We start from the raw sequence: 13,480 nt of genomic DNA, 5'->3' as shown, positions 1-13,480 counted from the left end.
GTGCAGAAGTACCACCTGGCAGGTGCCAGGACAGGACTTTGCTGATTTCTCATTTTAGGAGAAAGGTATTAAAAGCTGAAGATAACTGCTGCAGAAGAAGAAATAGAAACTGCAGTTACAAAAGAAAACAGACAAGAAGAACACAACAGCCAGTCAGCTCTGCAGCAAAAATCTAAAATGTGCTCATGGAAGGCCAAGTGAACAGTACAGTCCCAGAGTATGCAGCAAACAACTCTAACTCCAGGCTGCAGGGCATCTCACAGTGCTGTTGACCAAGGAGAGCACTTGTACAGGGGTCAAAGGAATGCATCAACATCATCTAACTTAACTATGTAAAAACTTTAGCCTTCATACTAAAGATTGGCCAAGTACACTGAAATTGCTCTTGCTCAGGTAACTGTACCCAACGCTTAGAAGTGATGTTGAACTTCAAGCTAACCACTCCCAACACATGAACCGTTCCTCAGGGCGTCAGCCATGTACGCTAAAAAAATCTGAGGCTCCAACCTTTGGAATGCTTCCAAGCATTTTGTGATCTTCAGATATGATCAAGCAGTAATTTTCTTTTAAATTTCTTAATTTTGGATTCTGAGTTTTAGATATTATTATGTCCCAAATAAAAGTTATTCTAGCAAAACTTAATGTTGTAGAGGAACCAGAAAACACATGACTTTTTAAGACAGTTTCTTCATTATAGATGAAATTATCTTGCAAAAATCTATTATATTTCTTGTGCATACATTTGTCACAGCAAATACAGAGAAAATGCTCCAACTGACAAATGCTAGGAGTTTCTTGTGCTCTAAAAATACTGTGCCAGTATTTTAAACCAACTGAGTAACATAAAACTATAAAACTCAGCTCTAAGCAGCTTATCATAAACGTAACAGGACTTGGTTAATCTCTTACCTAATAACACCAATATTGTTACTTTCCACGAGTCTCTAATCCACTGCTAACATACATACCTGGCATGCCTGTAGCAAGACCCTGACCAAAAGCCAAAGCTGGATTTGCTGCTGCAGCTGCTGCAAGTGACTCTGCCTGCTGCCCTTGCTGCCCCTGGTTGGGAGTGAGCGGGCGCTGAGTTGCTCCAGCTCGCAGGACCTGGAAAAGGCCGATACAACACCCTTCCTTAAAAGGTAAGGAAGCCAATCTATTATGTGCTAACAAAGGTCTAGAACAGTTGCTTTGAGTATTTGATGCCTCTCAGCCCTGATTTCCACTTTGGGAAACTGCACCTTGTTGGTTTCCAGAATATACACATACAAAGAATAAAAGGTAGATACTATTTTGCCGACAAACATGACCATAAAATTTCTGCCCTGCTTTGGACAGCAGGACTCAGGCATGTTCCATCAATGGTAATGAGTATAAAGGAAGGAAGAAAATCTGTAAGTGATACATTTTACAATTTACATTATTTATTAACTGAACACCTGATCTTCCTTGATAAACACATTTGTTTACATTATTTCCAGGCAACTGAATGATGTAAATTTGAGTATTTTCCGCACTTGTAGTAACTTGTCTGAATAATTAACACTCCGCTGCCAAGAGTGCTGTAAATAATGCACCCACTAAATTTTAAACATTCACATAACACTCCATCACCATGCAATGCAGGCATATTTTATTATGTTCTGACAGTGAATATCCGGGAATCTGATTGAAAGCAATCTAAACTCTTAAAACTATACTTCTCTTGGTTAAAATCAACTTCTTCAGGTCTGAAATAAGGGAGAAATATAACTTACAATATATTCCCACAAAGAACTGTATATGCTATTTGCATGAATCAGTTATTAATTTTATAGTGAAAACAAAGACACTGTAGAGATGATATACATTCAGTTACCAATGCAGGTCTCTGATAAAAACAATTAGTAGAAAGAAATATCCACCTGATTATAAAAATAGTGATGAAACCCCTGAAATTATGTGGTATCTCAGACTTCTTATATTACATTTCTAATAACAGCACTGAAATTAACCATATTGCTGGTAAAATATTTGAGACGCTTACATTCATTCAAATGTAAAGTTTTTGTAAAATTTGGGGTTTTCCTTTGTCAAAATTGCAACTCATTTATACTGGAAGCTCATATAACAATTTAAAAATGTAGTCAGAGTAACAATAGAAAATTAGCATTTTTTAAAAAAGTTACTTAAAGAAACATAATTTTCAACAAGTTCTTGTAACAATTGCTCGCTCTTGCTTCACCAAGGCAAAAACACCATATGGTATATGGTGATGCTGCAATACAATTAATGTCACAGAAAAAAAAGCTGGGCAAGCCTTCCTCCCTGAGAAGCAACAGAACTACTAGAAACACCTTTATTTCCCTATTTTTCCCCTACTTTTTGACAGGATAGAAAAATGTGTAACATTCAATCTTCCAGCTAATTTATGAAAACACAGATCAATTTTTTCCCAAGCTTAAAAGAAACAATATCCTCTTAAAATTGCCAGAATGTATATTTCCATCCCCTTATGTCAGTTTTCTAGATTAAACTTCACAATAATTTGCTACACAGGAAGCATCAGCTACGCACATAATAGCACAGCAACCTGAAGAAAGGAACTATTTTTAATGCTTATTGTCTTAAGAAACAAGACTGTAAAATAACTTTAATATGGTGTGAGACAGTGACAATCAGTAAGAAAATTGTGAGTTTTTAACCTTCATTTATCATACAATAAAACACAACATCTGAATTATGTAAAATTTTAGAGCAGCTGACCCCAACACACTGGAATGTTAAGGTCAGGCCCCTCTGCTTTTCATGCTGAACATACCGGTTGCTGTCCCTGCTGTGCCTGGGAAGCCGCTTGCTGATTTGCTGTGGTATTTGCTGCTGCAGCTTGCTGCTGGAATAAATTGGCTGGATACACCCCCCATGGAACACCATAATACTGAGGCGGAACCACAGCAGGACCTAAAACCAGAAAGCATGATTATTCCATCTAGTGCAGCTGCTTAAAATACTGTTTGTAGCATCCCTCATTGATCCATCTTCTCAGTGTCAGAAGAGAAATAGGTATTAAAAGGAAAGAATTCCCATATTAGATAAAATGACACATGAATACAAATGGGTTAATTTAAAAAAATTCACACCAAGTCATATCTTCTCTATGAAAAAATGAATACCCTTGTGAGACTCAGATGACAAAGAACCTTAAAGCATTCAGAGTCTGTGTACCAAAGAACATAAAAAATCAGTTTTCATGGCTGAAAGAAAAGATCATTTTAGAACATCACAGAATGAACAAAATTTATCCTCCTGATAGTGATGTACTGAGACTTTGATAATCTGATTCCTCCTTTCTGTATGATGCCCTTGCTCATAAACACAACTATTTCATGTGCCTCCCCTGCATTTACATGATGCTCTTCAAAGTGGGCACACTTAACTCTTCCAGTATATTGCAGAAGTCTATCTGTAGAAGAATAATCTCTCTGTATCATGGCATTGTACATACACCATTACGTACACGTCTTAGTTTTTTCTACTGCCTTCCCTGTGAAACACCATGTGTAAACGAAGGGTTTGTTTTTTTTCAAATGTTTTGCTCAAGTCTGAGCACTACCTGGGACTTGAATACTCAGTCATGTTGTTTCACACTGATATCTAGTAACTTTTGAAGAGATTTTCCTGTGTTTCTCTGTTATCTGAGCCCTTTAGCATGCTCTGGAGAACATCTTTTTTCTCATGCCCACTGCAAATGAGAAAAGCTGGAATTAGAAAATTAATGCACTGAGTAAAAACATAAAAGGAAAGGTCAGCTGTCTCATCTTATGAAAATAATACATACTGTCAATGTCACATGCACCTTACTAAGCATAAACATTTTCAGAACAGAAAAAAAGCCCTAATTTTTGCATATGGAAGTCCAGCGGCAAGAGAAACTTGGAATCCATATATAACAAACTGAAAGCTTTTCTATTTTAGTAAAGATTTTCAAAATGGCAGTATTTTCATACAAGTTTCTCCCTCCTAGAACTACATTTGCAGAGAATAAAAAGGACAAATTTCACTTTTTTCCTCTTTTCGTTCCGTTGAATTGTCAAGACAAACACTTTCCAGGGCTCAGTTACCTGCTAGGGTAGCTGCTGCAGCTAATCCAGCTGCGGTGTATGGGTCAGTCCCTGGAGGAGCAGCGCTGATAATATACGGGTTTGGCACAAAAGCAGCTGGGGCCAAGCCTGCGGAGAAGACGCCTGCTGCAGTAACAAAGAGTTTCATTACAGCCAACATTCTTAGTAAGCATCATCATATTCACACCACCCAAATCACACAGCCTATCTGTTAAAATCAGAACTGCTTGTACTTTGGAAGCTCTTAAGAGCAGGTACATAATTACAGAAATCAACACTTCTATATCTTCTCATCTGTCCTTTCTTACTAATCCCAAGACCTAACAGCTTTGTTTTGTTGGATCTACAGAATCCAAGAAGATTTATCACATATGTGTCTATCCATCCTTACACAGAAGGGATTATTCAAAGTGAAATTTATCTTGCCCAACTTTAACTATCTGAAAGTTCAACTAGTCTTGCACAGAAAGTGGTAGCAAACAAGTCATCTAATGTCTGAAGTGAATCAGCCAGGTGAAATGAACCACTGGCTAGAGACAAAAATCTCTCTTCACTGATGATTAAGAAAAAATTTAACCAGATAGTTTAAGTCAGATACCTAAATTTTAAACAGCCAGTTATGAGATGCTAATCTTACTTCCCAAGAATCCCAATTTGATAAAGACAGCTGTAGAACTGTAAAGACTGATACAGACAACTGTAGAAACTCTGGCAAACAAAGCATCGCTACCCAGTTTCCCCTGTCCGTTGGGTTCACGAACTTTATCCAACACTGAATCAGCAACTGCTGCAGCAAGCAAGGCACAGCAAACTATGTCCCTCCTTCCAAACATTTCTTGATAAATTTCTATTAATATGCAGATGACAAGAGGCTACATTTTAAAGAGGAAAATTACAGCTGACTACTGAGTCAGCACTTCATACGAAGTAGAGGCTTCTCCAAAGTTTGTAAGTCAAAGACAGGACCTGAGGACTCACACAAACATCTCAATCTGCCATGCTTCCAGCTCTCAGCCTGTTTTTGTCAGCTATTTAACAGTAAAGAGCTGCCACTTTTCAATCCCAGTTATAGGCTGCTGATCCCTGTCTGAACAGACCTCACAACCCACCTAAGTAAGCTGGTGTGAAAATTTATTTGCAGAGAGCATGGACACAAGTCACTGGAGATGCTTCCTACTTCTACCTGCCCTTCTGAATCTCAAAATCTTTTCTTTCTCACAGAGGAAAGACATTTGTGCACACACCTCAACATCCCAGTGGAACTGGAGAGGGTTGAAATCTTTAAACCCTATCTCCCTTCCATAAACAAGGAATTACTTCCTTGTGTTCCAACCTCCCTCCCCTAAACACCAACAGCTTCCCCACAGTGGAAGATAAAATTGTTGTCACTGAAATAAAGGCTCCTTGTTGAGTTGCAGCACACAAAGAACCTTATGCATTTAACTAACCCACTGAACTAAAGGCACTGAAAAAATGCCTGCTAAAGAATTAGCTCTATCACAGGGGTACCTGCAAGAAGGAAGAGCTGTTTAAATGATACCATTAAGAAGGAAAATATAAAGCTTAATCAACCCAACAGTATGATTTAAAAATTCTACTCTACAATGGTTTTTAACTGGATTACTAAAAATACAAAACTGCAGTAGAATCTGACATTCGCATATTGGTTTCTAGTATATAAAGCTAGTGCTTCTATTACTGCCTATAGCAATAAGCATTTTTAACTTTTACTCCCATCAACATTCAACTACTATGCTACAGAGGCAAATGTAAGTTTTATTTCTTTGTATAAAACTGTCCAAAGGAGAAAATTAACAACAGAAAACCTCCACTAAGGACAGTATAGCCATAGGCAGTCATTCTGAGCAGTATTCATGAGAACCACTACAACTGGCCAAGTGATCAGTATCTACTTGAATGAGAAGACTGGGTAAACAGAAAGGATTCTTTCAATTCAAAAGCAACACACCCACTTTTGCCAGGGACACTTGCTGTACTGTACAGAAACCTCACCTATGTGTGGCTGCTGAGCTGCAGCCAGCGCATATTGCTGCTGTTGGGCTGCTGTCAACTGTTGAACAGTCAGAGCATTAGTCCTCTGGAAAAGCTATTGGGGGGAAAAAAAAAAAAAAGTTTTCAGTTTTCAAAAGTCAAGGCTATAATATACTTGGGATATGCTTATGAAAAAAAAAAATACGTCAAAACAAGCTTCATAATATCAAGTTACTAAACTAGAAAATTATGCAACAATATTCTTCTAGATTAATTATATAGTTATTTGCCCTTGACTAAGTCACAGACAAAATAATATTCAATGCATTGCATGTTGAAATGACTGATTATCAAGAGGATCATCAACAACTTAAAGGATCAATCTTCCACAGTCCATTACTAACCTGCTGCTGAGAATTGTAGTCAAAAAGTCCTACAGTAGCTCCTGAAGAGTCCATTTGTACCTGATTGCCAGGATAGTCAAACTGTAGAGAATCAAGACCAACTTGTTCCATGGCATCTAGATTCTGATTTTCTGGATTTGAAAATTCTTCTACCAGAGGCTTGTGGGCTGTAGGATTGGGAAGTGGACCTAATCCTTCTGTGGTGCTGGGATTGGGGCCCAGGCGTTCAGCTACTTCTGTTGGGGAGGCTTGTCGACTTCCAGGGGTACGACTGTTCAGAAGAAATTTAAGACAGACTCTTCAGTCTTAAATAAAGCTGTCCATGGACAGAGTACAGTATTTCTACTTTCAAAGAAGCTCTGAACTCAAATGACTTTACAAAGGGAAATGACAGACTCATTTTAACATTTTCAACCAGCATGCATTGATGGCTCAAGATAAAGGATGCATTTAACTTCAAAGTATAATTTTATTTGGGTTTTTTTTTTAAGACTGACTACAGAGCTCTTCAAATCACTTGTGAGAAAAACAAACTGATCTGTGAGGCTGTTTGGAGTCAAATGGAGTGAATTGTGGCCACCTGAGAATTTTGGGATGTCTCTTTATTGTATTTTGGTAGTGACGTGAAATGTATTGAAGAGAAATTTTACAAAAACAAATGCTAAGGGCATTTTACACCAAAGAACAGAAAGACACAGCTAAATTTCATTTGGAAAAGACAAACATACAATATAGTAACCATTTTTCACATCTGAAAAGACAAACAACACATTTTTACTTGAGTAAAACGAACTAATAACTATTTAGCATGTGACTGAAACATTTCATTTCCTACACTACTCATTTAATAGACTATACTACACTGATGACTGGTGCGGGAAAAGTGTTCCTAATATAACCCTGAATAGAATATACAGTATCATAGACACAGTATTATATATAAAAGCTGAACTGCTCTCTTATCGGACTGGCAGTATTAATCATATTCCCATTGACTACAGGGGACTTTCTGTACACCTATAAACACCTACAGGCAAACAGAAGAAGTGAGATGTCAACAGAGTAACATCCTAAAGAGATTCCCAACACCATTTAGTTAGATTTAGGATACCTTAATTTGGAGTGGTACCCCCACTTCTGTGCGAGGCCATAGACTACCAACTTTTAGCAAAAATCTAAGTTAACTACTAGGAAAGAGCTGTGTGAGAAAATCTATGATCCTCTAACATTATTGCATTGGCAGAACTTTATGATTATATATTGTTTCTAACGAAATGTAAAACTTCTAGCTAAGTTTGCTGTACTTGTGAAAACTGGGCTCAAATACCAAATGCCATCTTGCAGGAAGAACCTATGTTTATTCCATCAGTACAGTGTCAGACCAGTTTGCTGAACTGCTAGTTCTAGGTCACAGACACAGCCTCAGTACTACCTGTTCTGCTTCCTTTTCAGGGCTCCAAAGCCAAAGTATCTATTCCTCACTGAAGCACATGATCAATATGAAGCAATCTCCTAGCACTTATGTAATGACTGATAGCAACACTTAAGTCTGTACAGCTAGAAATCAGCCTTTAAGGGAGTTTATTACAGCAACACTGTATGATATATTACTCTGGACAAAATATGTCAAAGAAAGGAGGAGTTTTTGGCTAGAGGTTTTTTTTAATGTAACTAGCAACCCCATGATGACTGTATAGAACATACTGGCTTACTATCTAAGTATCCTAGCAAGCAACCATGTCTTGCTCAAAATTCGAATTTAAAGCCGTTAAATATTCCCTATTTTTCCCAAGTGAAATACAGCATCAACAAAGTGAAGAACAAAAGGAAAAAAGGCAGTTATTTCAGTACAAACTTAGTTTAAAAATGCTACAAGTAACAATAAAAATACAAGGAGGAGGACAGGATGAAGCTTCTTTGTTAATACTTATGGTTAGCTAATGCAGGTTGCTCCTTACATTGGTGCTGTTCTGTTGCTATAGTTAAAGTTGCGTCAATACTTCAATTATAAACCTCTGTTTGGAGGGCTCTATACCACCACTTTATATGGCCCATTTCATTTAGATGGCCTTTTTTTTTTTTTGTTGTTGTTGTTGTTGTTGTTTTGAGAGGTTTACTGGCTTTGGATGCTTTTTTGCATTTGTGTATTTTTTAATAACTTCTCTCTTTAAAGAATACAGAAGGTACTTTACAAACATCTATTTCAAAATTGAAATAGATACTGGTAAGGAAAAGCAGGACATAAGTTATTCCGTACTTGCAATGGGTAACAATGAAGGTAGCTTTGTTTATTGTGCGTACTGCAGCACGTGTCCAAAAGGAGCCAATGTGAGCTCTCTGGTATGCTTGGTATTGTATTGTTTTCAATGATATATCTTGAAAAATAGGCTTGAGGAATCCCTCCTTAGCCTCAGGTAATACATTTTTTAAAGGGTGGGAAATACTTACGTATGGGATTCAAACATGCATTTTAATACACTTGCTCCGTAATGAACTAATGAAACCACAACTATCTGGTCATGTTCATCACATTAATACAAATTTATGAGCAGCACTCTAGTTCTCTATCTTTTTAATTCTTCTTTATGACACTTATAAATGCACCACAGTCATTCAAGAAAGAAGGATCAACCCTTAAAAAATACCCAATTTAAAATGCAGTTTAATATTAGGAAAAAAAAACAGACTGGCTGTGCTGTCATGTAAGAGTTTACTGTTCAAGAAGTTTGAGCTTGATCAAATCTATTTCTCCCTACAAAAACAACCAAACCACAACACCATTCCATAGGTGACATTTAATTATATGAATAGGAAAATACATTGCTCCACCTTAGTCAAAGATATGGTTTCTATAAAGACTTATGGGGAAATGATTAGTTGTGTTAGGCTGTGGTATCCACTAGCAATATCATCAGGAAAGTTAAAATTCTGTAGGACTTACTCTCTACAAGAACACTCAGATGCAAAAGAGCATTAAAAAGAAGCAGAGAGAGAAAGAAATTTAGTTTGACATTAAAAGGATTAAAGTTTTCATCCCTCTTTAATTCACCACATTCAGAAGGTACCCACTTACTTTTAATAGTTACTATGTTAAGATGAATTTGTCTCATGAGAAGTGACACACACATTAATGACATCCTAAGAAACATGTGGCACAGTGGGAAAGGGAGGACTTGAGAGGGGAAGAATCAGTCTGCTGCTGGGTAATGTTTAAAGCTGACACACAAATCAGAACTGTAATAATGCCCTTAAGAGACATGCTCGTCTTCTCAAGAAACAGTTAAAAGCTTACTTAAAATCTTTGCAATCGGCATCCATTCCATTTGGCAAACCTCTGCCATTTATTTTAGTAACATCCTCATCATCTCCTTGTTTAAGATCTCTGTTTTTGTCCTCCTCAAATGGAGAAGCCTTGCCTTTCTGATCTCCTTTCTCAGGTCCATCTGTTTCAGCATCTCTAGTGCCCTGAGGAAAAAGAATCTGTTTGATTCTGAATATTGAACAGAACACAATAGGAGCACCACAAGGTGACCTAATTCTACACTACAGTGCACGTAAACAATACAAACAGTTTGTTGTCAATGAAATTGCATTTGGTGGGTAACTTGGTCATCAAGTTTCAACCACATGCAATTAATAACTGCCAAAATGTGAAAGGAATGCCAAGATTTATAATGGAAGAGCTAACTCAACCTTAACTATAGCGGTGCAGTTAAAGCACTAACACTGAATTAGAGAAAAGTTTATTTTGTACAATTAAAACATCCAGTTACAAAACAAACCCGCATAAAAACATAAAATAGGAAAATCAAGAATAAAGCTCATCAGACATTTTAAATTAAGCTATTTGCGGTCTTTTTCCTACTTTTAAATAAATTTTTTAGGAAAGCACTTTAAGACGTCTATTTAGTTAAGATTCCCAAACCACTTCCCTCTTCTGCCCCGTCCAACCAAGGAAGACAGATAGCAACTACACACTTCCTTCTAAAGGAAAGAGTTAAAAAATAAAAACAGACAAAGAGAAATTATAACCATGTAACAGAGACCACAGCAGGTAACCAGGCAAGTTGAACACACTGCATTACTTACAAAAGCTCCTTTCCTAAACCGGGAATCCAATTTATCAGCTGGAGAGGAACTTAACACATATTCTACCATGCTCACTCCAAGGCCACCACTTTCTGATCGTGGAGACAATACAGCATTTACTTCACTGTTTCCATGAAAACCCTGTCCAGGCTTTCTCTGTACCATAATAGGCTGGGACATAGAATGGTCTGTTAAAAACAAACAAATAAATAAAACTATAGTATTATAGTAACTTGTAGGGTTTTTGCATTTCATTACAAAAGCAATATTAAAACCAAAATTAAATTAGAAGTTTCAAATCACAGTTTCAAAAAGTGTTACTGAAACACATTCACCATGCATTTTCACAATTAAAATGAAAGGAAAATTAAATTTAATATACAGTTACAAAATTTGCTTTGAAATAACATTCAGTAATCATGACTGATTTTTCAGTACATATACACCAATCACTTACGAGGAGTTCCCCATGCAGTCTCTCTCCACTCGTCACCAAGGAATATCCCTTTTTGTCCATCTTTTGCTGAATCATCAGGTTCCCAAAACTTTTTGGCAGGTAAAAGCTATTAAAAAAGAAGAAAAATGTTTTATTTAAATATGCTTATAGATGGGCAAAAACCAGCAATACTATTAAGAGGATATGCAAATAATTAGTTTTAGATCATGGCATCATAGAATGGTTTGGATTGGAAGGAATCTTAAAGATCATCTAATTCCAACTTCCCTGCCATGGGCAGGACTGCCACTTAGTACAGCAGGTTACTCAGGGCCCCATCCAACCTGGTCTTGAACACTTCCGTGGATGGAGCAGCCACAGCTTCTCTGTACGATCTGTTCCAGTGCCTCACCACTCATACAGTAAAGAATTTCCTCCTTATATCTGATCAAAAATCTCATCTCTTTTAATTTAAAACCACTTCCCCTAATCCTACCACTATCTGCCCTTGTAAAAATTTGCTCTGCCTCTTTTTTTGTAAGCCCCCTTCAAGTACCGTAAGGCTGCAATGCGTTCTCCTCTCCAGGCTGAACCACCCCAGCTCTCTCAGCCTGTCTTCATAGCTGCACCAGAGGTGTTCCAGCCCTCTGATCACTGTGGCCTCCTCTGGACCCACTCTTAACAAGTCCACATCCTTCCTGTGCTGAGGACTGATACAAAAATCAGCTTTAACTACATTAATACACATTGCTGAGGAGATCCTAACACTTGAAATCTGCTTCCCATTACTGAAGCTAATGCTGTAAAAAGGAATTGCTAAAATAACCCAAACAGGATTGAGATTCTGAAGTTGAGGAAGAAATACAGAATATAGAAACAGCTGTGAAAAAAGCAAATCAAATTAATCCCTGTGTTAAATCAAGACAATCTTCTCAGAAGCTTTAACTACACACTGCCTTCCTGCCAAAGACTCAAAAGCTTGGCTGTTAACTAATACTATGAAAATCAGAAAGAGCAGCACTTCATCGTGAAGTTCTCTTCACTTGGAAATGCAACATGCTCCAAATTTTTGAAAGTGACTAATACACATGGTAGCAAGTCAACTCCTTTAGACCATAGGGCTGTTAAAAATCTGTGACATTCATATGTGAAGTTCCATATACCAACACTGTTATTTAGATGTATGTTTTTTTCATTCCTACTTGTAAAACAGAAAGTGTCATGTTAGATCAGTATCACTTCTTGGACTGTCTTCAAGGACAGAAAGACTTAGTGTGACATGACAGAAGCACCAGACAAACAATTTCTCAAATACTAGCATCCATTTCACTTTGATTTTACTGCTTTATTCCTGTACCTTTTCCCATCAGTACAAATGCCAAATTCTACATGTCATATTTTCTCTCTCTGTAAGTAAAAAACTGTATTCTCAGACAGAGTAGGTCCTTTACAAGGTACATCAACAGAAACTAAAGTGAAAACAACTTGCAAACTATAGGGAAGAAAAATCCCTCATATGCACAGTATTCGCAATAAATGAGTACATTCTGGAAATTTGCTCCTTCTGTAAATTAAGTGACTAAAAAAACTGCTAACAGGAGTCAGTATATAACAGAGATATTTCCTAGTGTCACACTGAAAGCGCTTGTGAAAACAGCCTCAAGAGGAGGTGGGTAAGATTGGCACTTGCAGGCCCCAGTATTAACACTGCAACAGAGGTGACAAGAGCTCCTCTGGACAAACTTAAGGATTGCTGTTTTTCTGTGCTGCCCAGAGCTCCTATCAGAAATAAAAGTGTTTGACTGGCTAACCTCAAATCGCTGGGTTCCTTACAAAAATTTATTAACAGAGAAGGATTCAGGTGGAAGGATGATAAACAGCCAAAGCTCAACAAAACTACAGGAGAGTATTATGCTTGCAAGAGGTGCTGTACTGTTGTGATCTGCCGTGACAGACTCCCACTCTCAAATGCATTGTAGAATCACCACAAGGTGTCAACCAAACATACTTTGTGACCAGCACGGTATTAAATTTACCCCAAATTTAAGGGATGTAGTTAGACATCCGAAGGCAGAGAAATAGACAAGGGAATCTTACAACTGCATTTAAACTAAAAGCAGATTACAAAATCCAGATCTGCCTATGCAATCTACACATAACTTTTAGCCTTCTATTTGTAACAGGTTTGCAATATTACTTAATTTTCATTTTGTAAGAGAGTGGTTGAACAGAAATCAAGCATTTAATGTTATCTACAAGACTTTGATTTTGGGAATCACATTTTAAATGCTGTCTAAGCCAATATCCAATATTTCCAATACGTGTCCAGCTGAGAGCTTTGAAACATGGAAGTAAGTGAAGCTGTCAGCATCTAACACAACCTTGTCAGAATAAAACAGATCTAGTAATATCTCAGGTGCCATAAAATGAGAATTACCTGAAGTATGCTTACCCTGAAA

The 13,480-nt window shown here is 37.3% G+C and overlaps 1 protein-coding gene across 14 annotated transcripts in view; it reads right to left on the bottom strand.

Annotated features, from left to right (window-relative positions):
- The window catches only part of PUM2 (pumilio RNA binding family member 2), a 68,150-nt gene that overhangs the window by 29,234 nt on the left and 25,436 nt on the right, over positions 1–13,480 (bottom strand). For 10 of the 14 annotated variants that reach the window (XM_058836785.1, XM_058836799.1, XM_058836794.1 and 7 more), the window contains 8 exons: positions 11,043–11,148; positions 10,586–10,773; positions 9,789–9,961; positions 6,497–6,767; positions 6,114–6,207; positions 4,101–4,226; positions 2,801–2,940; positions 969–1,107 (listed from right to left, as the gene is read on the bottom strand). In XM_058836785.1, the coding sequence (XP_058692768.1) occupies positions 969–1,107; positions 2,801–2,940; positions 4,101–4,226; positions 6,114–6,207; positions 6,497–6,767; positions 9,789–9,961; positions 10,586–10,773; positions 11,043–11,148 (1,237 nt within the window). The remainder of the gene's footprint in view (positions 1–968; positions 1,108–2,800; positions 2,941–4,100; positions 4,227–6,113; positions 6,208–6,496; positions 6,768–9,788; positions 9,962–10,585; positions 10,774–11,042; positions 11,149–13,480) is intronic. The other 4 variants (XM_058836786.1, XM_058836788.1, XM_058836789.1 and 1 more) reach the window with 2 other exon arrangements.

The sequence above is a fragment of the Poecile atricapillus genome, chromosome 3, assembly GCF_030490865.1.
Source record: "Poecile atricapillus isolate bPoeAtr1 chromosome 3, bPoeAtr1.hap1, whole genome shotgun sequence".
Lineage (NCBI taxonomy): Eukaryota > Metazoa > Chordata > Aves > Passeriformes > Paridae > Poecile > Poecile atricapillus.
Note: the sequence above shows the minus strand (reverse complement) of the source record. Positions and strands in the feature narration are given on the sequence as shown.